The sequence below is a fragment of the Aedes albopictus genome, chromosome 3, assembly GCF_035046485.1.
Source record: "Aedes albopictus strain Foshan chromosome 3, AalbF5, whole genome shotgun sequence".
NCBI lineage: Eukaryota > Metazoa > Arthropoda > Insecta > Diptera > Culicidae > Aedes > Aedes albopictus.
The window spans coordinates 213,890,421-213,917,421 of NC_085138.1; the positions used below are offsets into that span (position 1 = coordinate 213,890,421).

Genomic DNA, 27,001 nt, shown 5'->3' on the forward strand with positions numbered 1-27,001 from the left:
TGACTTTACAATGTCTCGGCATAACCTTAGAAAATACTTTTACAGTCTTCGAAGTCCCAACACCTAAAAACATTATAAATACACTACCTATCCTAATTTAATTTTTTAATATTTTTTATGTATTTCTTAGACTAAACTATAGCATTAAGAAACAAAAAATATGTATATGTAAATGTACTAGTCTACGTCGGTTGACGAAATAAATAAATAAATAAATACAAACACAGTATAAGTTAGATCATTTCCATTTTTTCGTCAGATGTTTGTATATGTTTATTGAACTATTATGCCAAGTTTGGTTTTTTTTTATTTTAATTCAAACAATATTTGAATATTCAATATTCCCAAACATGAACATTATTTTCAGCGGAAAAAAAATACTAGCATGCCCTAACAGTATGTATATTAGCACAATAAAATACCGTTTCACAAACAAGTTGACGATAAAACACTAATTTTATGAACAAACATGTGGATCATCAGTGATCCATTAGGAACATAACGACATTTTTATCCTTCCTGATCTAACCTGTTCCTTGTTAAAATGTTTGTTTACATCTAAGACATTTGCCATTATTAACAGTGTTTCATGTAAAAATGTCATTATTTCATATAATGTAATCTATTTAGCGCCGGCAATAAGTCGCAAATGAATCCAGGAGGGTTTATATGGTACGAGGAGAATCCAGATTCGAAGCGAACCATGTCCGAATAACTACTTATGATAACTGCAAGAAGTTCGACAAGTTTCATTAAGTTTTACAGAAGGGCTAGATAAGAATTTCGAGATAAATTAAAGGTGTAATAGACGATTTATAAATATATAGTTTGAAAAAAAAAATAAACAAATTAAAAACAAAATTTATATATGTGCCTTCAGTGCATCCATCTTCCCAATGGATCACAGGTGATCCACCTCAAATATTAAATTTTTCATTTCTAACGATATTTTGGAGCAAAACTATACATCTTTTGTTCCAGTGATTTGTTTAGAAACCATTTTATCTATTTTTAAATGTCAAAAAACCTTGTGGGAAAGAAAGGGTTAAGCACTTTGAGTGCAGGCATCGTCGTGAAAGATATAATAACCACCCAAGTAATAGAACTAGCTGAATAACAGTTTCTTAACCCTCATGCAGTCGCGTCTTTGATTACCTGCAGCAACGCCGCGCTCACGCTGTGTACCACATGCGTGCATTTTTCGTGGTGCGTGTACTCAGTACACGACGCGACCACTCCCGGGTTAAGCTAAAGTTTGCGTAGGAGAAGTTTGTTCCACTCTTGTACAACAAAAATGTTTGTTGGGCATTTAACGCGTTATCGAGCTCCACGAGTCTGAAAACCACATATCCGATCCAAATTGCGACATGCAAATATAATTTTCCACGTTTAGTACCTTCCATAGCCCGTAGGGTCTAGCTGCAACGATCGATTTTCCAAACTACCAAGAAATATGATCAATAGTTGAATGATCTCTTGGTAAAGTCCTGGTATGACTAGGAAAACTACAGTATTTTGAACAACAACAATAGGGTATTTAAACACTGTCAAAAGTACGACTCCATCAAGGCGCAGCATTGGTAAAGTTAACTTTTTTCACTGCTCCATAGAAATACAAACGAGCCATTTCTGTACAGAAAAGTAAATTCTCTTCCAGATGCGTCTACAACACATTATACGATCAAATAGAGGAGCTTTAATCCGATGAATGTCAGCATGGGCATCAAGAATGATGATATTAAAAGCCATTGTCAAAAGAAAATAACAACCACCAGGGAAAAATATAAGTTAACTTTGAGGATGGAAAATTAAAATTATGATGTTAAACGATTTCGGTGTCGTTACAATGAGGGAGCATTCAAATTCTTCTATAGATGTATTATGTTTCCAGTTCAAAACCGAATTAGCGACATTTTTTCTTTTACTTCCGCTGCTTTTGCCTTGCGTTATACACTATGTCGGAAGTGGGGCGCTGTATAGAATACCAGGTGTACAATACAGCGCCCCACTTCCGACATTATGTTTAACGCAAGGCAAAAGCAGCGCAAGTAAAAGAAAAAATGTCGCTAATTCGGTTTTGAACTGGAAACATAATATTCCTAAATGTCATCTAATGTTTTGTTGGCGTATATTTTAAATCGATTAAGGTACTCCGGGGCAAGTGGGACCTAAAAAAGTGCTAGTTTGATTTTGCCATGCCAAAAAATTCTGAACATTAATTATTTTATAATTTCAATAGTTCTAAAAGACATTGTTGGTATATTTCTTCATATTAACGGGCATTAAAACTGTTTCAAATTTCTTAAATTCTATATATCATGCATATAAAGAAAAGTGTAGCAGATCTTCATTTACTCTATTTCACGGGGAAAGTGAGACCTATTCGAAATGTTTGTACATATGGCTAAATATAGTTGCTGCTTGTAAGGTAGCATAAGTATAAATATGACATATGTCATATGACATATGTATATACAATAACTATGTTCAGAAATTTGTGTTCGAAGAGTTTTGTGGTACCGTGCAAAAATTACGTAACACATATAATAAAGAATTACTGAGAAAATAAGATAATTGACCTCTAGCAGCTCGTGCAAAACCAATTGATTTTTTTACACAAAAAGCGCCATAATGTTAAATGATGGAAGATTTCAAAACTTGCTTTTCATATTACATAGATGACGAATCTCACCAAAGGATGTTTCAACAAGATATACAGATGTTATGTTTTCTCTTACATAATTTTACGATCATTAAATAAAGATTTTTTGAAATCGTGAAATTTGAATAGGTCGTTTTCCTATTTTTTTATACTTTATGGACGGTTCCTTAACACTCAGAAAAACTCTTTTTGCAGTGAATAACGAAGAAGGAATAGAATAATAAACGAAAATGTGAAAAATATATGGTTTCGAAAAAAAAAACATGTTTTACTTCACCAATTTAAACAATAGTTCATCATCAAAATAGAAGTATTTAAGTATAATTCAACGATTGATTACTTAAGATTCCGATTTTTACTTCACTTTTGTGTCAATTTCGACTAATATTGAAGAAAGCGAGATCAAACTATGAAATTGTGTTTGTTTACCCTCATAGGTCTCACTGGCCCCAGACGCTGAAATGCACTGGGGCAAGTGAGAGCAGTTAACTAAAGGTAATAAATGAAAATAAATTACGGCATTTTCGCTTGAAATAATTTGCAAGCACTCCAAATATTATCCTGAAACCGGAAAAGTTTGACTTTATCTGTTATTCTATTTTTAAACGACGAATGTAGTAGAGTACGTTAATCTCACTTAGTGAATTGAAAATGATATATGAACAACAATAACATATATGGTCTCTTTATGGTAAAAACAATAAGTGTTTTTGTATTCAAAGTATCTGTTGGTGTGATAACTATGTTTTCCTCGAAGAACGTTTGCCCTAAAAATAGATAATAATAAAAATAATAGCTGTAGGTCTCACTTGCCCCGGGGTACCTTATATATTAACAAAAAACTTCAACACCTCTAAGATCTTTTTCAAGAAATGTCGCATTGAACGGTAAACTAAAATTGATCAAAATACATTTATTGACTTTTTCTGACAACAGGTGGTGCTGAAATCATTCACTAACGGTGTCTCTAGTAATCCTACATTATAGAGATCTGCGGAGGCGGCCATTGTAAGCCAATCGTGCAGAAAGAACTGTCAAAGTGTGAGCCAAATGAACAGGCTGATCGTTCGTAAGAAGGCGTCGATTGAACGGTATTGCAATCCGAGCTAAATAAATTAAAATTATTTATTTTTAATATCGAGAAATTGACGGTATATGTAAGTTTAGTAAAAAGATAGAATTTAATTAATTCTGCTTTCAAAAGCTCAAGCTTATGACGAAACTTTTGTTGCTGCACTTCTCGAAAAAACTTTCATTGCTGCTTCTTGCTTCAGTTCTGCCGATATGTTTAGCTTAACACTTTACAATAAATTTCAGATTTCATCGATTGCTCCGCTATTTTTTTTTTTTCAAAATTTAAAAAAAAAATCTATTATAATTAGAAAATGTAAACAAAACAACTTGAACCACTACGAAGTCACGCACAAAGTTTGAACATCTAGCTTTGCAGCAAGTCTTGGCAGCTGATGTAAACAAAATGAACAGAGTTGCCGAATCGACATACATATGTAACTTCCGCTTATCTCTATGTAGAGGATTTCTAGTTGTACGTAAAAACATGAAGTGACCTATATTGTTAATATAGTATATTTGGTGTGGATGTGTTTTTTTTATTTTAAATTGATTTTTTTTTTCGGATCGCCAACTTTTTCACTCGTTTTACGCGATCTTGTTTTATTTTTTTTAGATATGATATGTTTTTTGTTGTTGTTTAACGAGATTTTTTGTGTTTTTTTTTTCTTTTTTTTTTTTGTTTATTTTTTATTTCTCGAATCGCCATTTTTTTTCTCGCGTTTATTTAAACATTTATTGCAAAGTTCCGATGACCCGGGAGGGATCGGTTCTGCTTGTGCCCTGCACTCAGCCGAAACATACTTATGTATTTATACAATAAATAGAAAAAAATATCCTTTGATTTTATTTTTGTTCAACTCGTTTTACGTGATTTTTTAAATAAATTGAGATTTTTTTTTCGTTGCTTTCGCATTTTTGAGCTTGAGCTAGAACTTGATTGACCGCCCGTACATGCTACTCCAGTATCGCCAGACTAGAAATCCTCTACATAGAGATGAGCGGAAGTTACATACCTAGATTGAGTTTAAATAAGGGCGAAAGTAACATGAGAGAGTTCTCTTCATCGACTCTCTCTTCTGCAAATTAAAGTGACAAGATGCAAATTCAATCGAACTTTTTTACACTTAGACGCTAGATTGCATCACAACCTAGCGATTTATGACCAAAAAGTGCAGCCATTCTTGCATCTTGTCACTTTAATTTGAAGAAGAGAGAGTCGATGAAGAGAACTCTCTCATGTTACTTTCGCCCTTATTTAAACTCAATCTAGATACATCGATTCGGTAACGCTGCTTGTTTTGTTTACAACAGCTGCCAACACTTGCTACAAAGCTAGATGTTTAAACTTTGTGCGTGACTTCGTTGTGGTTCAAGTTGTTTTGTTTACATTTTCTAATTACGGTAGAATTTTTTTTTTCAAAATTTTGTTGAAATAGCGAAGCAATCGAAGAAATCTGAAATTCAATGCAAAAGTGTTACGCTAATCACATACATATGCCGCCAATATCTCGATATTAAAAATAAATAATTTTAATTTATTTAGTTCCGATTGCAATAACGTCCGAACGACGCCTTCCTACGAACGATAAGCATGTTCATTTGGCTCAAACTTTGATAGTTCTCTCTGCACGATTGGCTCACAATGGCCGCCTCCGCAGATCTCTATAATGTAGGATTACTACGCCAGACCAGCTACACTCACACAAGGAACCAATGAGATATCTGCCGAGGACTAGCAGGCATCTTCAGTGTGTGAGCGTTGGTGATCTTCTGTTTTTTAGGCGACAATGGCGCCTGCTACGTCAGGTTGCAGGTCAAATTCATGCGGATGTCGGAGTGTTGGTGGGACTTGGTTGATAGAAGGTTCACACATTGGTGTGTGGATACTAGGGTAAGGTGATGGAATTGTGTGTTTTTATTATTCTGGAGATGTGCGACACAGTTCGCTTGATTACATAACTTGTAGGCGTTATCTAACAGGATTGAGACACTGTGCTGTGAAAGTTTGGAAGGAAGGGAAACGGCTTTTTCGACCCGTTTCTGTTCTAGCGATGGCTATGAACATGTGAATATAGGGGAATCAACGTATTTTGGACACAGCGTTATGCCTACATGAGTTAGAAAGCAGAGAGAAAGTATATAGAAAGATACAAAGTAGCAGGAAAGGGACGGGCCAGGGATTGAACCCAGGACCTTCTGCATATAAATCAAAAGCGGTAGCCACTAGACCACCAAGCCCGTCGTTTTTTCGTTGTTTTCGCTTTTTTTTTATGTAAATTGAGTTTTTTTTTCTCGGATCGCCAACTTTTTTTTTCACGCATTTCAAATATTTATTGTATTGTTCCGATGACCCTGGAGGGATCGGTTCTGCTTGGGCCTCTCACTGAGCAGAAACATAATTATTTAATTGTAATTGTAATTTGTTTATTTATTCTTAACGATAACCTGTTGGTGAGTACCTTATATCAGGTCAAGGAAGCAACTGTTATAATAATTTAGTACATTAGGAGGAATAGATTAACTGAATTACTGACTACTAAAACAAAACAAATAAAAACAAAAAGAAAAGAGCAAAATACAAAATGAACATTGAATTTGACTACAAAGACATTTTACAACTTAAACTAGATTTTTCATGGCAGTTTTAAAGGATGATATTGTTGGTTTTTGTTTCAGCTCGAGCGATAGACCATTCCAGCAGGTAGCACCATATACTAACAGGCTTTTTCCACTTGATGTTGTGTGTCGGGGGATAATAAAACAACGAGTCCGTTCTAGTTGTCCACGCTGTAGATGCTGTAGAATGTACTCAGGTTGTTCATTGTAGTAGGCCTGCCTCATAAACGCGCAGATACGTAGCTGGTAGTTGAACGGCAAGTCATGTCCAAGGATCGAGTTTCTTACTGCTGCAGTTGAATCCCTACGTCGCAAGTTGAACACAAACCTCACAGCCGATTTGTAGCACCTATGAAGTTGTTCTTTAAGGCTAACTGCAAGCCCGGGATAATATACAACATCGGCGTATGTGAAGACGGGTACGATTACGGCTTGAACCAGCTTTTTCCGCGTGGGCAATGAAAGCACTGGAGCGAATCTACGAAACGTACGCAAGATGTTGTAAGTTTTCCTTACCACGTCGTTAACTTGGTGGGTCCATGATAAGTTATTATCTAGCTGCAATCCGAGGTTTGTCACATTGGTGGACAAAGGCACTATTTCACCGCAAAACGTAATAGCAGTAGTGGGAGTAACAGTCCCAGCTTTGCTAAAAATTATAGCTTGGGTCTTCTTTGGATTAGGAGACAACCTGTTTATGCTAGCCCAGTTGTTTATTGCCTCGAGGTCTTCGTTGATTGATTGGACGAGTGCGCCGACGTCACTTGCCGGTCCGGAAATGTATATTTGAAGGTCGTCGGCATAAAGATGATGGCTACATGTCAGAGATGACGGCAAGCTGTTAATGTACATGCTGAACAGTAAAGCGCTCAAACATGACCCCTGCGGTGTACCGTCAACGACATCACGTTCTTCGGACATCCCGTCATGCATTCGAACAGATTGTCTCCTGCGTTCCAAAAACGATGATATCAGGCTACAGGCAGCTTGGGAGAAACGGAATTCATCACGGAGTTTTGCTTTCAAGATCCGATGGTTTACACAGTTGAATGCCAGGGAAAAGTCGACTAGCACCATAACTGTGCAATGATTTCTGCTAAAACCGTCGTAGATATCGTGGACTACCTTCCCTAGGGCAGTGGTCGTACTGTATCCTTTACGATATCCCGATTGAAACCTTGCTAAGAGTGGGGAAGTAGGATTGTTGATGTGCTCTGTGATTTGTCCAAGCAAAATCTTCTCCAGTATCTTCGAAATTGCCGGTAGGACACTGATAGGCCGGAAGTTTTTAAGTTGGGTAGGATTACAAACTTTGGGGATCGGTGTAATAATCGCTTTTTTCCAGCAGGGCGGAAAGGACTTGGAGTCGATGATCGAATTGAAAAGATGGCAAAGTGTGGGTAGTATGTAAGGACATAGGAGCTTAATAAAGGAGATCGATATACAATCTGAGCCAGTAGCGTTAGTATCGATTTCATAGATTTTATGACAGATTTCTTCCACGTTCGTGTGACGAAAGTCGAAACGTGGCTCTCCACGATCAACAGCAGTACGATGGGGTGGTTCAGTCAGTGTATCAAACCGTGTTCCATTTTGTAGCTGCCTGTGGCCTTCACTGAAGAAAACATTTAGTTCGTCAGGGTTGATATTTTCTGCAGGTGTCCCTTTTTTCGGATTGTTGTGAACCCCTTCTCTCCTTAAGTTGCTCCATAGCTTCTTCGCTGGCAAGGTATGGTTGAAATGCATCTCGGCATACCGCTTTTTTGCTGTGTAGATAAGAGAGTTCGCCCTGTCTCTCTTCATGGTGTAGTCCAACCACTGGTTATCTCCACGAATCCTGTTTGGGTTGCGTGAATACAGAGTGTACGCCAAATTTCTGATTTCGATCGCTCGTTTGATTTCTTCCGTTATCCAGGGTGTTTGTTTATCCCGTACCACCAGCGTACGCTCCGGAGCATGATGTTGTAACAGGGGTTTCAGCTCAGACGTCAGGAATTCGGCTTTGGTCGACGCATCCTCAGCAGCATAGAAAGGCCCCCAATCCTTCGCTTGAAAATCCGCTTGTAGCCGGAGAGGGTCGATGGCTTGCATGTTTCGTACTTTGATGGTTTGGGGACTTGGTCGGCGTATCCTCATGTTGGCTAGAAGGTGACCACTTCGTGATCGGAAATTGTGTTTGCAGTCGATGTTTTTGATTTGATCACGTTTTCCGGTGAGTCTACAATCAGCAGGTCTATTGTCGTCGCAGTGTTTTCGGTTATACGTGTGGGGCCTGTTGGTAGAATCGTGAGATTGAACGTTGAGTTTATGCGGTTTAGTGCTGTTAGATTTAACGATGGTTGGGAAGACTTGACGTTGATGTTGAAGTCCCCTACAATGAACAGCTTGTCGAATCCGAAGTCCAGCAAATCGATAAGAACTTTTTCGTAAACCTGACTGAAATGAGGATTTGTGCAAAGCGGATTGTAAAAAGACACTACGCAGATGTTTAGCTCGTTGACCCTGAATTGGATTGCAAGAAATTCTATCCTAAGGCTAACGGGAATCGCCGGATCGAAGACAGATTTGGCAACTAGTGTGGCTTTTATACCCTTGCGAACGTAAATTCCAATTCCACCACAGGCTCTTGTTCCACCTCTTCTCCATGGTAGTGAATGCCGGACGAAATTGTAGGCGGGGATGCGTACAGGACCGACCGGACTAGACGATTTAAGCTTGGTTTCAGTTTCAGTAATTTATTTATAAACAATAAATAGAAAAAAAATCTCTTTTGATTGCCGGCTTTCAAAAGATTAAATTTTACCCAAGTAAACAACCAATGCCGTGGGTCCATCGCCAGCTTTTCAGGCGAATCCTTGACCTACATAACACAACTCCCAACCACCCACTCCGTAGTAATTATGGGAGTGTCGGAGGCCCTATCCCAAGTTACGGTAAAGATGGGCGTGGCCGGGAATAATGACATTTGTGCTTTTGGTATTCTTGCATAAGATTGGAGCAAAGTTAACTCCCCGGTCTTGTTCCGAAAAGCAATCCGAGCAAGATTAGTAAAAGGTACATGAAAGTTGTTAGTATCCAATCTTAATCTACGATGAAGTATACCGTAACTACGCTAACGCTAACTATGGGGTTGCGGCAAAAAAAAAAACTCAAATTTGGGTAGTTTGGCGGCTCCGTGCATACATTTTCAGGTCAGACCAGTTTTGTAATTGTAATTTTTATAAACGTAATTTTAACGTAAATTTAATTAGTAAATTTTCATATTTTGGAAGAAACTATGTAAATGCGTCTTGTTTGAAAATTAATCATTTCAGAGATTATAACAAATGTCTACTTACCGCATATTTTAAGAGGCGCTTCCAATTCCAGCAGAATCGGTTGAGATAAAAATATTTCCCGAGATTTTAGGCACAAGCCTCTTATCTCATTTTCCGATAGTTGAACGTTTTTTCCTGGTCTTGCACCACGAACTGAAATAAAGCACAATATAAACATACTAGAAAAACAGATGAACGATCAAGGTATGAATTCTCATCCAATGTTGAGTAATACACTGTCGTTCGTATTTATGTGCGACTTAATATTTTACTAGCTTCATTTTTTTTTCGCCCCAAATTACAGATTCAATAATTAAGTCGTAAAATAAAATCCACATATTTATCTAACGCAGGTTATAACCAAAATGATTTTTCTAAATTAGTAGCTTTACCTTCTAACAGCATAGCAATCAAATGATCGATGTTTAATGCGTCTGGATCCGACATTTTGTAGAATGGGATTTTTCACTTTTGATATTCACTCGACAAACTACTTCTTCTTCCGTTATTTTTTCTTCATACACACAATTTTCTTCTTTCAGACTTTCAAATCCGGCACGCGTCAATCCGAGAAATCTAAATTTAAGGAATTAAATAATCTTTAACACGGTGACTCAGGCGGTTGCTGTCTAACGAAAATCGAACGATATTTTTTGATTTTTACCAATCGTCGAGGTATAAGCAGCTACCACTCAGCAACGCGAATTTTTCTTTGGTAGGAAAAACTGCGATAGACACCAGCGTTGCCATCATCACAAAATTTTGAGCTGAAGCGTAATTGCAAATGGACGGACATTTGCACGGAAAAATGAAATTGCCCAGGTATTTATTTTTCATAAGCGCCAGTCACACGATGCATTATTCTGGAGCTCGATTTGAAGATTTGAATAGGTCGTATGTACATTTCTCGGATACTTATTCAAAACGACGTATCAACATAGGATTTGCGTATATTATACGTCGTTTTGAAAAAGTATCCGAGATTTGTCGATATAAAATTCGATCAGTTTATTTTAGTTAATGTAGCAATAGAGAAGATATTTTGGAGACTTTTAATGATGGAACGGATAGCCTGTTTTGTGATGATTCTACTGTATGTATCAACTTTGTTCAATTTCAACGGTTTATTTTATGCTATTATAAGCGAATCCAACTGATCGAATTTTTAATCGACAAAAGCACATACGACCTTTTCAAATCGAGCTCCAGTAAAAATTCGATCAGTTGTGTTGGAAACGTTTGTTCAGACTAAAGACACTGTATGCTAAAGACACGAAATCTGATGATTGTTGCTATTGATGATGATTGTCGCGTCATGACGATGATGCTGTCCAGCAATGCTTTTAAAGCGCGTTTGACAGGTCTCCTGCTCGATTGGAATGACATTGACAGCAAATTTGGAATTCCAATTGGAACATTTCGTGTCTTTGCATATAGTGTCTTTAGTTCAGACTCCTCAGAGAAATACGCACTTATGTCGGTGTAGTAATTCTTGAAGCTGCAAAGGGTACTCTCTAAAATAAAAGCTCTCATTTTTGAGTAGCGCCCATGCCGCACAGGGACTGTGTTGGAAACACACATTTTTTTAAATTGCTCGTACGCTCAGATTTTTGCAAAATATCAATATTTTTCGATATTTGAAGGTGGTTTATAAACCCAGTGAGGAAACGATGTCGAAATTATTGCAAAATACATGCTCATGTGAGCGTACGAGCAATTTAAAAAAAATGTGTGTTTCCAACACAGTCATGTGCGGCATGGATGTTTACTAAAAATGTGCAGGCCGAACACATTTTTGAGCGTAGCCGTTTTTGCGTGTATTTTATTTTAAAAAACGATAATGAGCCTCTGTACGAATTTGCCCTGTCCTGCTCACTCCCACAGAAAATTTGAAAACAGCGCGCACAGTAAAAGTCACATTTGACTTTTACTGTGCGCGCTGTTATCAAATTTTCTGTGGGAGTGAGCAGTACACCAGATTCGTGCAGAGGCTCATTCAGTCGGTAATTATGTCACACGACTTACAAATTGGTCCTTCTACGCAATGTTGCTGAACACTGATGAAACATGCGAAGGGCGATGAATATTGCTTCGCCATGTACAAGTGAACTGCGAGTGAACAGGTTTGCCAATGCTTGAGCTTTGTTCGTCATCAACAAAGCGTCGTCGTCGCTCGTTATGACTGAAAAAAAAAACTTCATCGCCCGAAGACATGATTGCTTCGATGCATCATGCGTGCTCTTCGCGAAGATCAGAAAACCATTCGCACGAGCAGCTTCGTGAACGGCACCCGCTGCACGGCGTTCTAGCTAACATGGTACCCTGGTACCTGCTAAATAAAAATGGTCATATTTTTGCCATTTTATCGCCGATTTTAGCAATCTTGGGCTAATTCGATTCAAAAGATCACCTTCTACTGAGTGCGGGAGCCGGAGCGGTCACCGAGGATTGCGGAAAATCCGGATTTCGGCGTAGAATTTTAACGCCTGATGCCAGGTCTTTCCCAACCAGATTAGCCGCAACGCAACTGTCAAAATGCACTCGCAACGAAGAGGACGATTGAAGGAGTGAGCACCATGAACGAATGGAAGTCGCATGTGGTCTGCACAAATGATCAACTTCCTTCCTCGTTCACTGCTCCCATTGACTTGCTAAAGTGTTCTTCGCGAAGCATAAATTAAAAAACGAATGCTTGTGAATAATGGATCGCGAAGATGCAAAAATGAATGCTCGCGAGGAAGATCCAACGCAACATTGCTTCTACGTGTACTGAATCCAACAAATAACTTCTAGCTGGCGTGCGATTGTGATCTACCTAAATTTCCAAACTAAATTAACAAACTGTAGGGAAAATAAGATTATGGGTAACTTACAGTTCAAGCAGAAATAAAACTGACTGACTGCGCACTAAACGGATAGAAATAATTAAACTGTAACTGCTACAACTCATTTAGCTGGGACTACTAATTCAAGTGATTGGCACCTTTCATTAACTAGAAATTCAGTATCCAGAACGTTGACAATGACACAGCAACTCTTTCGCATCGTTTTCTTCATCTGATGTTGTGGGGTATGAACAAAACTGAGTAGCATTCACCATGCGTGTATTTCCCCTAGCAAGCATCAGTGACAGCCAGCACCATGACGGGGTCGTCGTCAGTGTGATGCTGCCTCATTGAAGAGTGGACTGTTGGCGGAGCAAGTCGCCATCACCGTGAGGTTCCATATTATGCCAAGTGATTCTACTGCAGTTTGCTAAGATGGCTGGGAACGGATTGTTCCAGTGAGTTGCTCGGTATTCACATTGGCGATCCTGCCAGGAGTGCATCATAATCAATAACAAGTTAATCATAAAATAGGTAGAATCACTTGGCATAAAAACAGTGAGAGAAAACAAATCGTTTTGGTGTGTGAAGTGTGTGGTGGTGCTGCCAGTGAAGTGGGTGTTGCAATTCTGCGGTTCCTGACGAATGCTAGAGCGCGGAAAGTTTTTGTTTGTCCAACCGCGTTCTGTTTTAGCCTTGGTTCTAGCACAAACACATGAACAAAGGCGCGGTGACGTGGTTGATTTTTGTTGTCGACTGGTAGCACGCTGTGGATAGGTGGTCGGTCGATGATTGCATGCATGTTTCTTCATGTTCTTGCTCGGCATGGATGGTCGCGCTTTCGTTGAATCCTCGGATCGTACATGCTCGTGTTGTCGCTCGGTTGAACGGTAAATGCAAACGGGTTTATGTGCATGATGGTAGAGGTGTTTGACTATTGTGAATGTTGCCGTAAAATACTCGCGGCGTTGGTTGGTTGGGTTGGTTTTTGCTCGGGTTTTTGGTTGAGCAAATTAATGGCGTGTCGAACCGCCGAAAATTTTTCTGCATAAGGAATATGCAGGGACGTGTAATGAAAACCGTCCAAGGAAACGGCATTTTTTTTAGATAACCGCCGAAAATTATTCTGCATAAAGAAAATGCAAGGACGTGTAATGAAAACCGTCCAAGGTAAAGGCGTTGTTGGATAACCGCCGACAATTTTTCTGCATAAGGAAAATGCAGGGACGTGTAATGAAAACCGTCCAAGGAAACGGCATTTTTAGATAACCGCCGAAAATTATTCTGCATAAAGAAAATGCAGGGACGTGTAGTGGAAACCGTCCAAGGTAAAGGCGTTGTTGGATAACCGCCGACAATTTTTCTGCATAAGGAAAATGCAGGGGCGTGTAATGAAAACCGTCCAAGGAAACGGCATTTTTGGATAACCGCCGAAAATTATTCTGCATAAAGAAAATGCAGGGACGTGTAGTGAAACCCGTCCAAGGCAAAGGCGTTGTTGGATAACCGCCGAAAATTTTTCTGCATGAGGAAAATACAGGGACATGAAATGAAATCCGTCCAAGGAAATGGCGTTATTGAAAAACTGCCGAAAATTGTTTGCATCAGGAAAATGCAGCGATGTGTAAAGAAACCCGTCTAAGGAAATGGCGTTGCATGATAACTGCCGAAAGCTGTGCGTGAGGAAAATGCAGGGACGTGTAATGAAAACTGCCCATAAAAATTGCATATCGTAAAACAGTTTAAAATTCGAAGTACGCAATGAAAACATATCTACTGAAAATATGTTGTAGAACCTCTTTCGAACTTGTTTTGTAGAATCTATTTTCGTATAATGAAGGACATTTGTGTGTTATATATGGTCCATCTGTACCATCACATTGAAACATTGAAAATGGAGTTGTATGATATACGGAATTTTTAGTCTGATAAATCTCAAATTCGTTAATCTCTTGTTTTTTTTTATTTTTTGACATATTGACCGTCCAGTTCCAAACTGTTCACGACCGTTTGAAACAGTCGACGTTTCAAACGGTCGGTGAACGGTCGCTGACGGATTTGACAGCAAAAACGAGCGATAAAGATTTCGCGCGCAAACGCGTATCTAAAAACATTCAATTGGTGAAACAAGGACAGCTGATCGGGCGCCAACTGATTCTTTGATCAGCTGTTGCCGGCAGCCAAGCCGCCAGCTTTTTGGCGCGGAAGTCAGGGGGTGTTCAGATGCAATGTTTATCAATGAATAAATTTATGAGGATATTTTTTCCGCGATAAATGTTGTGTATTTTCTAAAATAAGGTATAGTAAAGGCAATTTACCCAATAACCAAGGTAATTACCTATGTTTGAAGTTCTTGAAGACCTGAATGTTTGAAATAATGATGTGCTCGAAACTAATTTGCTGATTGATCGATTTCTATAGAATACATCGAGAATCCCCTCGATATTCGACGACTGTTCTGAACAGTTTCACAAACAGTCGGGATAATCCAACTTTGAACTGAATACACAATAACCCGTGAAAATCAATATCATCATCAACTTACCACATTAAATACATTGTTGTCACTTCGTGAAATGGCTCATACCTGTTAATAAGGCAACCCATGAGACAGATGCGATCATCAGATCTTTACCCAAATTCAGCGAATCTGGGTTTTCGGGTTACCCGGATTTTGACAACTGCTAACAACATAAAAATCCGGGTCGAATCGACCCAGTCGATGGGTAGTTTCAGGTTAGCGTGTAGGCTAACTTTTTGTCTTACTTTTGGCTAATAATCTAAAATTAGACAGATATGACACACTTTTGTTAGACATGTTGCAAATTCGAAACATTGGGGACTATACGAAGGTGATGATTTTGTTTGCGGTTTTCTGTGAGAAAGTGAAGGAGGGAAGATTTTTTGCTTTTTTTTCACTCATACTCCCATAAGAAACCCCGTAGGAAGAAAGAGTGTTTCCCGGCTCATCAACCTTCGTAGTCCCCAATGTTGTTAGTCTAACATTAGACTAACGTTAGACTAGTAATCCTACATTACACGCTAAGATCAGTTTACCTTTTTTCCAAAAAGTGCACAACCGCAAATATGCGTAAATGATACTCAAATATAGGTAAACAAGACTCAAATTTGGGTAATGTGTACCCAAATATGAGTAATCGTAACCCAAATATGGGTAAATATTACCCATAAATGCGAATGTGCACTTTTCCAAAATATGAGTTTTATTTACCCATATTTGCGTAAAGTTTACGCAAATTTGAGTAAAATTTACCCATATTTTAGAAAAATAAGTAAACTGACCTTAGCACACTGGGAAAAAAATCTTCATTCCTTCTATGTGTCCGGGGCATGGATTTTTGCAATAGGGGTAAACAAATGTTTTCCATTAGTGCGACTCATACTTTTGATGAGGCACCATACAGCAGCGACTCATACAATTTAGAGCACATACTATTCATGTGCTAATTTGCCTGCGTAATCGGGTATTGGTTGCATATACTTTGGATGTGGTTTGGCACATGGATATTTGCCATTAAGTATGGGGCAATTTTCCTGAGTGCATGTATAGAGATCTGCGGAGGCGGCCATAGTCTATTTTACGAGCCGATTTTATGAATGAATTTTGACAGAAGGTAGCGTCCAATAACCCGTGAAAATCAATATCATCATCAACATTGTTGTCACTTCGTAAAATGGCTCCTTGTGAGCCAATCCAGTGTTGCCACATTTAAATCTGTATTTTGCCTTTCAAAAATCTTTATTATCTGTATCACCATTTTTTGTCAAAAATCTGTATGAAATCTGTAATATTTCGCGAAAAATCTGTTTGAAATTCTGTAAGTTTCTGAAAAATCTGTATAATCTGTATCATTTCCAAAAATCTGTATATATTAGTATACAGAATTCTGTATGAAAAGCTGCAAGAAAATCTGCATGATTACAGAAAAATCTGTATATGTGGCATCCCTGAGCCAATCGTGCAGAGAGAACTGTCAAAGTGTGAGCCAAATGTACATGCTTATCCCAGCACGGAGGAAGTTAGGCATTAGACACTGTTAGGCATTTGTCTCGGCATTTGTTAGATATGTTGCTAATCGAAAATTTTCGGAGAGCATAAAACATAACCCGAATTTATGCTGAATGTTCGATTTTTTCGTGCATCGTTGACAGTTTAAAAAAACTTTGTTGAATGCAGCAGTAATAAAAATCGCGTCCATCGGTCGACAAAATAAAATAAAATACGCGTCTCAATTAGTACACTGGGAAAAAAATCTTCATTCCTTCTATGTGTCCGGGGCATGGATTTTTGCAATAGGGGTAAACAAATGTTTTCCATTAGTGCGACTCATACTTTTGATGAGGCACCATACAGCAGCGACTCATACAATTTAGAGCACATACTATTCATGTGCTAATTTGCCTGCGTAATCGGGTATTGGTTGCATATACTTTGGATGTGGTTTGGCACATGGATATTTGCCATTAAGTATGGGGCAATTTTCCTGAGTGTACTATTTCAGTACTTCCGTCGTCCGATCCGTTCCGCCAGCTGCCCTCGTCGCTGCTGCTTGTCCGGTTTGTCGTCGCCGGGACCAGAGTCATCACCAAAACAGTGTCCGATTACGGTAAGTTGTCGTCGTTGTTTGGCCTCGTTGTGTCGGTTGAGTCACCGTTTGTTCCCGGATCTGACCTCGTTGTCGCCGCTGCTGCTATTGTTCACTTCCAAAAGAAAAACATCCAGTCAAAGACGGTCGTGCGTGTCTCTGTGGTAAGGTGTCAAAGAGGTTTAATTTTTTTGCTGCTTAATTTAAGTGTTGTAAGAAATCGATTGAAGTGCATCGGAAATTCTTTTGGTGGTGTTAAGCTAAATATTTCTAGAATTTGCGTAATCTTTATGTATGTATTCCTCAATCGAAAGCTCCTAAGTGAAAAGTTGAGTTCGGTATTTAGTTTTGACCATGGAAGTGATGGTTACCAGTCGATGCATCATAGATGGCATTGATTCCAAAAAGAAGCGCTCCAAGTTGAATCGGAAACGGAATTCCTGGTTCCTGGTTTATATTTAACCTTCTTGGTGTAATTCTAATTAATTTATTTAAATTATTTTGAGATTTTATTTATGTTAAGAATTGTTGTCGTAAGATCACAGTTATTTATTGCAATTATTTTTTAAATTTATTTATATTAAGAATTGTTGTCGTAAGATCACAGTTCTTACACACTTAAATTTGATTCTTGAGCTCGGCAGAAAATTTTGCTGATCTTGAACGGCAATGTACGATTTTGCCGATATTTCGGCAATCAAAACAGCTTTACTGAGATTTACCAAACAAATTTGCTGAGATATCAGCAAACCATCTTCAAGTTGCAAAGTTTGACAGATCTATTTGCTGAGAAAATCAGCAAACAAATAAAATGCTGAAATCAGTAATGTTCTTTACCGAGTTCTCGGCATTTATTCCATGCATTGCCGAATTTCAGTAATAAATAGAGCTGTCAATTTGGATTGCACCATCGGAACCAAATTCTGCAGAACTTGAAGTGGCAGAATCAAATGTGTCTTCGCTAAGATTTTCACTTAATTTATTCGCGGAAATATACGGCTGCCTTTACCAACCAGTTAAAGGAAAACGGGAAATTGTAAGAAAGGAAGAAATTGTTTATACGTAAGTAGATGAATGTTCTAATCTGATTTTTTTATTGCAGAACGAAAGAAGTTGTGTTGAGAGACCTGGTGCATGTAGTGTTTGACCTGAACCTTTTGGACAATGATGACGAATTCCGGTGTGGTACAGTGGCAATAAAAGAATAAATTTCACAATTTACGCCTTAGTCAAGCAATAAATATGATGAAAATGTTTGATTTTATTACTTTTTCATTGAATCTAATATTGTTCATGTTCTTTTTCTTCTTCTTTTCTAAACGCAATCAAAACAAATAAAAACTGCCGAGATTCAGTAATTTGGTTTACTGAGAATCTCGGCAAAAAAGTAACAGCTGCCAGTTTTGCGATTGCCGAGATCCCGGTAAATTCATTTTTTGCTGAGATGATTGCCGAGCACTCGGCGGTGCCAATCTCGGCAAATTATTTGCCGAGATTCGGCGAAAAAATCTTAGTGTGTAGGAAACTCCTTGGTGTGATTCATATAAATTTATTTAAATTATTTTGAGATTTTATTTATGTTAAGAATTGTTGTCGAAGGATCACAGTTATTTATTGCAATTGTTTTAGAAATTTATTTATGTTAAGAATTGTTGTCGTAAGATCACAGTTCAAAGGAAACTCCTTGGTGTGATTCTGATAAATTTATTTAAATAATTTTGAGATTTTATTTATGTTAAGAATTGTTGTCGTAAGATCACAGTTCTTAGGATACTTCTTGGCATGATTCTGATTAATTTATTTAAATTATTTTGAGTTTTGATTTATGTTAAGAATTGTTGTCGCAAGATCACAGTTATGTATTGCAATTATTTTTGAAATTTATTTATGTTAAGAATTGTTGTCGTGAGATCACAGTTCTTAGAAAACTCCCTGAAGCAATTTTTATTAATTTACTAGCTGACCCGGCAAACCTTGTATTGCCCATTTTAATTTTTGCTCATGCACTACGTCTCATTTTTTTAATTTTCTGAACTTATTCTACATATGAACGGTGGCTATGAGCTTATTGGCTGATTTTTTTATGTGAAGGCCCACTCTTCCATATCAGTCAATTTTAAAAGAAGGAAAAATCTCAGAATAAGAATGTCGTTTGGTGGTTTGATTGCTAATCAATTCTTTATCAATGTGACTTAAAGGGACAAATCGTATATGACTGTAACAGTTCAACTGCCATAAACTTACTCAACAGTGCCACTCTAAAGAAAAACCTTCGATAAACAGAAGGAAACATTTAGATATGCTGTAAATTGTACACACTTAAATTTGATTCTTGAGCTCGGCAGAAAATTTTGCTGATCTTGAACGGCAATGTACGATTTTGCCGATATTTCGGCAATCAAAACAGCTTTACTGAGATTTACCAAACAAATTTGCTGAGATATCAGCAAACCATCTTCAAGTTGCAAAGTTTGACAGATCTATTTGCTGAGAAAATCAGCAAACAAATAAAATGCTGAAATCAGTAATGTTCTTTACCGAGTTCTCGGCATTTATTCCATGCATTGCCGAATTTCAGTAATAAATAGAGCTGTCAATTTGGATTGCACCATCGGAACCAAATTCTGCAGAACTTGAAGTGGCAGAATCAAATGTGTCTTCGCTAAGATTTTCACTTAATTTATTCGCGGAAATATACGGCTGCCTTTACCAACCAGTTAAAGGAAAACGGGAAATTGTAAGAAAGGAAGAAATTGTTTATACGTAAGTAGATGAATGTTCTAATCTGATTTTTTTATTGCAGAACGAAAGAAGTTGTGTTGAGAGACCTGGTGCATGTAGTGTTTGACCTGAACCTTTTGGACAATGATGACGAATTCCGGTGTGGTACAGTGGCAATAAAAGAATAAATTTCACAATTTACGCCTTAGTCAAGCAATAAATATGATGAAAATGTTTGATTTTATTACTTTTTCATTGAATCTAATATTGTTCATGTTCTTTTTCTTCTTCTTTTCTAAACGCAATCAAAACAAATAAAAACTGCCGAGATTCAGTAATTTGGTTTACTGAGAATCTCGGCAAAAAAGTAACAGCTGCCAGTTTTGCGATTGCCGAGATCCCGGTAAATTCATTTTTTGCTGAGATGATTGCCGAGCACTCGGCGGTGCCAATCTCGGCAAATTATTTGCCGAGATTCGGCGAAAAAATCTTAGTGTGTAGCAGTTGGTCCGTAAAGAAAACGGGACTTGAAGGAACAGCCTATTACTAAAAGAACGAAACACCTGTGATGGAGTGAGCATTATAAGCAGCAGGAAGTCCATTCTGTGTGACAAAGATGGCATGGTGATCATTATGCCTGTGGATTCAATGAACATTCGACCTGATGTCCATTCGAGCTATTCTTCATTCGACTCTATGAACTTCGGCCTAATAACCGTCGGCCGTACACTTTTTCCTAGTTATGCAAACATTTATATTTCATTTGTATGAGAACCTTCTCCACCCTCTGGATGGACTCATAATATCACAGCCATTTCATGCCTTCAAAAATGTCCACATGCCAAATTTAGTTCATTTTGCGCATATAATGCAGACAATTTTGTTTCATTAGGGTGGTGAGGTGCTGCTCCCAGATAAAGCAGGGGTTTACCTTTACTCACTACCATAGAAACATTTCTGGTCTTCAAAAAACTTTCACATTTTGACTAAGAATAAGTTCAAACTTCTATCAGAGCATCCGTATTACCTGAAAACACACAGTTTGTGTTAAATTGTCTGAAATAATTTAATCTTTTGTCTTTTTTTTTCTTGAATGCCCATTCCTTCACAGTAGAGTATACGAAAGAATTACCTATTTTTGAAAGATGGAAAAATCTCAGATGTTATAAGCAGCATAAGTATCAGGAAGTACACCTGTGTCACAATGCGGGAATGATGATCATTTTGCCTGATGGTATTTTGGTTCAATGACCATTCTGCCTAATGTCCATTCGGGATATTGTTCATTCGGCTGCATGACGTTCGGCCTAATGGTATTTTGCTTTTGTTATTCCTGAACGAATTACTGGATTAATTTCCGCAAGAATTCCTGAGGAAATTTTTGCAGGAGTTCCTGGGATAATTCTTGGTTTAGTTGTTAAAGGAATTCCTTGAGGAGTCCAATAATCAAATTCTGAAGAAATGCCTGAATGAATCCCTGATGGAATCTCTATGAAAATACCTGGAGGAACTCCTGGAGCAATGCCCGCAGGTATTCTCAAAAGAATTCCTTGAGGAATTCCAAGAGCGATCCCTAGAGGATTTTCTAGAGAAGCTCCTGAAGGAATGCCTGGAGACATGCTTGTGCGAATTCTTGTAGGAATATCTAGAAAAATTCCTTGAGAAATCACTGGAGGAACGTCTGGAGGAATTTCTGGAGGATTTTCTTGCTGAATCGCTGGAAAACTTTCAGGTAGAATCCCTGGAGGAATCCTTTAATGAATTTCTGGAGAAATTCCTCGAGGATTCCCTAGTAGAATTTCTACAGTAATTTCATGACGTATCTCTAGACAAATATCTGGAGGAATCACTGGCGGAATTCCTCGAGGAATCCTTGAGAAATCTCCAGAGGAACTGCTTAAGAAATCCCTGCAGAAATTCCATTAGGAACTTCCAGAGGAATTTCTGGAGGAATTCCTGGAAAAATTCTTGGAGGAATATCTAGAAGAATTATTTTAGGAATCATCGGAGGAATTCCTGGAGGAATCTTTGGAAGAATCTTTAGAGGAATTTCTGGAATACCTGGATCAATTCCTGAAGGAATTCCTGGAGGAAATGCTGGTGGGATTCCTGGAGGGATCCCTTGAACCAATTCCTTGAGAAATCTCTAGAGGAATACCTGGAGGAGAAATTTGTAGAAAAATTCTTCAAGGAAACCCTGTAAGAATTGCCTCAGGAATTCCTTGAAAAAACTCCTGGAGAATTACTGAAGAAATTCTTGAAAGATTTTCAAAAAGAAATCCCCTGAGGATTTTGTGAATCAATTCGCGGGGTAATTCCTTGAGGTGTTCTTGGTGGCAATCCTGGAGGAAATGCTTTCATGAAATCCAGAATTCCTGAGGTAACTTCTGCAGGGATTCCTGGTGGAATTCTTAAAGGTATTCCTGGAGGAGTCTAAAAGAATTCCTAGAGGAATTCCTAAAAGAATTCGTAGAGAAATTCATAGAGCAATTCCTAGAGGAACTCCTGAAGGAATGTCTGGAGGGCTTCTGAAGGAATTCCAGTAGACATACTTGAGAGAATTTCTGGGAAAACTAGCGAAATTCCTTGAGCTATCTTCTATGGAACTCCTGGAGGAATCTCTAGAGAAATCTCTAGAGGAATTTTTGGAAGATTTTCTTGAGGAATCACTGGAGAATTTTCAGGTACAATCCCTGGAGAAATACTTGGACAAATCCCTGAAAGATTTCCTGGAGGAGTTCCTGGATGAGCCCCTGGTGGAATCTCTAAAGGAATTGCCAGATGTATACGGCTAGAGGAATATCTGGAGTAATTTCTAGAGGAATCTCTAGCGGACTTTATAGAGGAATTCCTGGACGAATTCCTGTAGGTATATAGACGAATCCCTGAAGGAATTCACAGAGGAACCCTGGAACAACTCCTGAATTTCTGAAAGAATCCCAAGAAAAGTGCTTTAAGTCATTTTTAAAATACTCCCGAAAGTTGTTCCTGAAAAATTCACAGAAAGAATTCCCAGGTGAATTTCTGAAGAAACCCCATGAGGAATTCTTTAGGGAATCAAATGAGAGTTTTCTTAGTGAATTCCTGGAAAAATTTCTTTAGAAATCGCAGGATATAAAAATCTGAAGAAATCCATGTCTGCAATAATTTCTAGACGAATTATTGAAGTTACAATTGAATGGATTCCTTAAAGATTTTTTAACAAAATGTTTAAGGAATTTCTGGATCTAAAGATATCTAAATTCCCTCCTTTGGACAAATCCCCAAAGAAATGTCTGGTGTAATCCCTAGATGCATTCTTGAAGGAATCTCTGGGTGAATCCAGTCATTTTCATTCTTCAAAACTGCAATCCAGATTTGCATATTCGCATATCGGGCGACTATACCGCTTAACAGTAATTTCAAGTCAGGTCCCCTGGGCCCCCTCCACAAAAAATCATCCGGTTTTTTCGGGTCGTAGTATCCTCAGAAACCTGCCGGTTAGTGGCTGCTCTTTCAAGCCAGTTGCCCCAGCCCCCAGTCTTCCCGGGCATGTTTCCTTGGGACAAAAACGGCACACCACGGGAGTCAGAAACCACGGCCTTTCCTCGGTGGCTATCGACGCCAACCTTGCCAGCCATCATCGTTGTCGGCTCGCCGTTGGCTCCCCGCCGTTGTTCACGACCCACGCTGCCCGCTGCCAAGCACCCGGTCATTCCAGGCCTGGTTCTTCGGGACGAATCCGTCGTCACACCACTTGCGTGAGTAACCCCTGGCCTTTCCGCTGTTGCTATCGGGGCCCACCTGGCCAGCCACTTCCTTTTTTGTTCCATCATTTGTATTTTCAATTCAAATTTGTCAATTGTCACTGGACTGCGGTCACTGAAGCACCGCACTCTAGATTGGTTTAGTCTGCGACCGTGTTGAAATTCTCTTTCAGCTCATTTCCGGTTCATTCCTTTGGGAGCCCCCCGTTCCCGAGACCGGAGAGGTCCCGCACCAAGCTAAGAACCTTCCCCGGTCCCAACAGTACCCACATACAAAATTTCACACCGATCGGTTCAGTAGTTTCCGAATGCATAGCGGTCAGACAGACAGACAGACAGACAGACAGACAGACAGACCGACAGACAGACAGACAGACAGACAGAAATTCATTTTTATATATATAGATTCATGTAATATTGTTGTCGTAATATCCCAGTTCTAAGGCAACTCCTTGGAGCAGTTTTGATTAATTCATTGAAGTAATTTTTGCAATTTTATTCATGTTAAATATTTTTGTCGCAAGATCACAGTTCTGTGGGAACTCCTTGGCGTGATTCTGATAAATTTATTTAAATTATTTTGAGATTTTATTTATGTTAAGAATTGTTGTCGTAAGATCACAGTTATTTATTGCAATTATTTTTGAAATTTATTTATGTTAAGAATTATTCTCGAAAGATCACAGGTCTTAGGAAACTTCTTGGCGTGATTCGGATTAATTCATTTAAATTATTTTGAGATTTGATTTATGTTAAGAATTGTTGTCGCAAGATCACAGTTCACTATGGCAGATCAGGCGGCCAAAAATCGAAAAACCTTTTCGCTTACATTGTCTTGTCCAGGTAACCAATCAATAGCAAACATATTCACTAAGAGATTTCCAAAATATTAGCGCAAAACAAGTTCTAAACGCAAAGATATAGGGTGTCTAAGTCAAAATATTGAAGAAAATATGTATTTTTTGGTGAAAAACGAGAATATCTTCAAATTGGTTTAACTTTTTTTCTACCCAAGATATTTTAAATCGTTTACCCTCATTCTCAAGAATATAAAAAAAGCTTTCTAATGAGTACATTTTGATGGACAATTTTTTACTTAAAGTATGCATGTATGACAATTGTATGAAAATGTTTGTATTACCAAGAAAAAAGGTTTTTTTTACACATTAAGTACTTTTTTTGTCCCAAGTTGTCCCAGGCTGTGGATCACGTTAAAGCATAGTTTCAGATGTGTGCTTTCATATCCTGAAGAATTTAGCTGCACATACTTGCACTTTTTTTAGTTAGAGCAGTTTGAATATTTTAACATTTTTATTGTTTTTTCGTACGATTTCGAGTTGATACTGTTTCATACTAAACAGTATATTGTTATTACTCATTCAACGGTGTTCATATATGGACATAGTAATATTACATATGAAACAATGTAATTCATGTGCTCATTACAAAATTTACACATAAAAATAACCACAAGATTCTAACATCTTATAGTATGTGAAAGGTGTGTATTATAGTAATTTTATGCTATAAAGAAAAAAATATTCCACTTTAATATAATCCAATCTCAGTAAGCGGTAATATGACGTTACCATGGAAACGACATTTATTATGATTTTTTATTGTAAACTTTCTCCTGTCAAATACATATTGCCATTTCTTGTTCGGTTCAATAATATGGATACAAATAATATTCTCTAGTGTTTCGTGAACAAAATTCATACCATTCAGGAAACTGTTGATTCATCTCACAAGTAAGCAATTATTGTTAGGGAGGATTCAAATATTACGTCCATCGTTTTTCGGGATTTCTAGGCCCCCCCTTCCCCCTCTGTCACGCAATTTTTCTATACTCAATACACGTGCTGTCACACTTTTCTGGACCCCCCCCCCTCCCCCAAATGTTGGACGTAATTTTTGAACGTTCCCTTATAATAGCTGCATATAATAAATAAATTTCGTAATTTTAACAGGTCAGCCATTAAATATCAAACTTTTCATTTGTGAATTAGTCACGTAAGTACAAAACTCATAATTTGGAATTCGTTTAACTTCACCACCTTGTAAATTGTGAAAAATAATGTATTACACAATTCTTTATATGATACCGAAAAGGGTACCGTAAACCGGGGTCAAATTGATCTCTGGGTCGAAATTGATCAGACGTTTTTCAATTAGATCAAGCACTTTTTACATAGTTTACTTCCAAATATCGTGTTGTAGGAATCCTATGTTTAATGATATATGTAAGGAAACTATTTAAAAGATACTTTTTCTAACGGAAAAACGACTGATCAATTTCAACCCGGAGATCAATTTGACCCCGGTTTACGGTAATCCGTATTCGTCCTTTGCGTAATGAAAAACAAAGACATTGCAGATCTTCTAGATTGTCGTCTGGATTGTAATACAAATGTCCAAAATATATTCAAATATTTATTAGTGATAAATATCCCATCAAAGAAGAACAATATCTGCGTCTCACCCATAAAATAACCAAGTTCGAAAGTAAATTTCGATCCAAATGGGAAACAGTACATCGTGTGAAAGATAGATTCAATTCCAAGTTCGAAAGCTGGCTAAAAGCAGATTTTTGCTTGACTGAATTTATCAAAAATGAACAGAGTGCATCAGAGCTCAATGTTAAACGTGGAAGACCAACGAAATCGTTCATGGACTCTTCAGTGAGAAGCAAGCGACGCAAGATAGACGAAGAAAAAATCGACCCAAAAGTCGATTCCACTGAAAAGGCATTACTTATAGCTCGAAGAACAGCTTACAATCGGCGAGATTTGAATCTTGTCAAAGTTATTGGACTCGTGCTGAAAAATCAAGACCAAGCCTCAAGAATGTTCCTGCAGTTATCGGATGTGAAAGAAATGATGACTCCTGAAGAGGCTTTGGAGTTTTTTTTATTGATGTAGGTTTTAGTAAAGCAGGGTATACCAGAACACATAGGGAATGCCCTTCAAGATTTCCTTGCTATGATGTAATTGCGAAGACCAAAAAGCTATGTGCCCCTCCGGCCGAGTTCATTGAAGAATCTTCATCAAAAATAAGGGTTCAACTGCAAGCGCTTGTAAACCACACTGCTAGAAGAATTGTAAAAATGATCGAAACAGATATAGCCGAACACCTGGATTCAAATGACTTGGAAGCTACAGATTTGACTCTTTTGTGTAGTTGGGGAATAGATGGATCGACTGGGTATTCCCAATATCACCAAGCTTTGCCTGAAGGGTGTCAGGACGATTCCGATATTTTTTCTTGCACTATTACTCCAATCCAGCTATGCATAACCGAGGACAAGAAACATATTCTTTGGTATAACCCTATGCCTCAGAGTATCAGATTTTGCAGACCCATTTTCTTGGATTTTGTGAAAGAAAGTAAGCATATAATACTGAAGACAAAATGCGAGATCGAGAATGAAATT

The 27,001-nt window shown here is 38.0% G+C and overlaps 1 protein-coding gene across 1 annotated transcript in view; it reads right to left on the minus strand.

Moving 5' to 3' along the window:
- LOC109412802 (serine/threonine-protein phosphatase alpha-2 isoform) overlaps positions 1–10,484 on the minus strand; it is a 74,856-nt gene extending 64,372 nt beyond the window's left edge. Inside the window, exons 1-3 of the mRNA XM_029877028.2 lie at positions 10,334–10,484; positions 10,062–10,245; positions 9,691–9,822 (exon numbers count right to left, since the gene is read on the minus strand). Coding sequence (XP_029732888.1) covers positions 9,691–9,822; positions 10,062–10,116 — 187 coding nt within the window. The 5' untranslated portion in view covers positions 10,117–10,245; positions 10,334–10,484. The remainder of the gene's footprint in view (positions 1–9,690; positions 9,823–10,061; positions 10,246–10,333) is intronic.
- Positions 10,485–27,001: the final 16,517 nt, after the last annotated feature.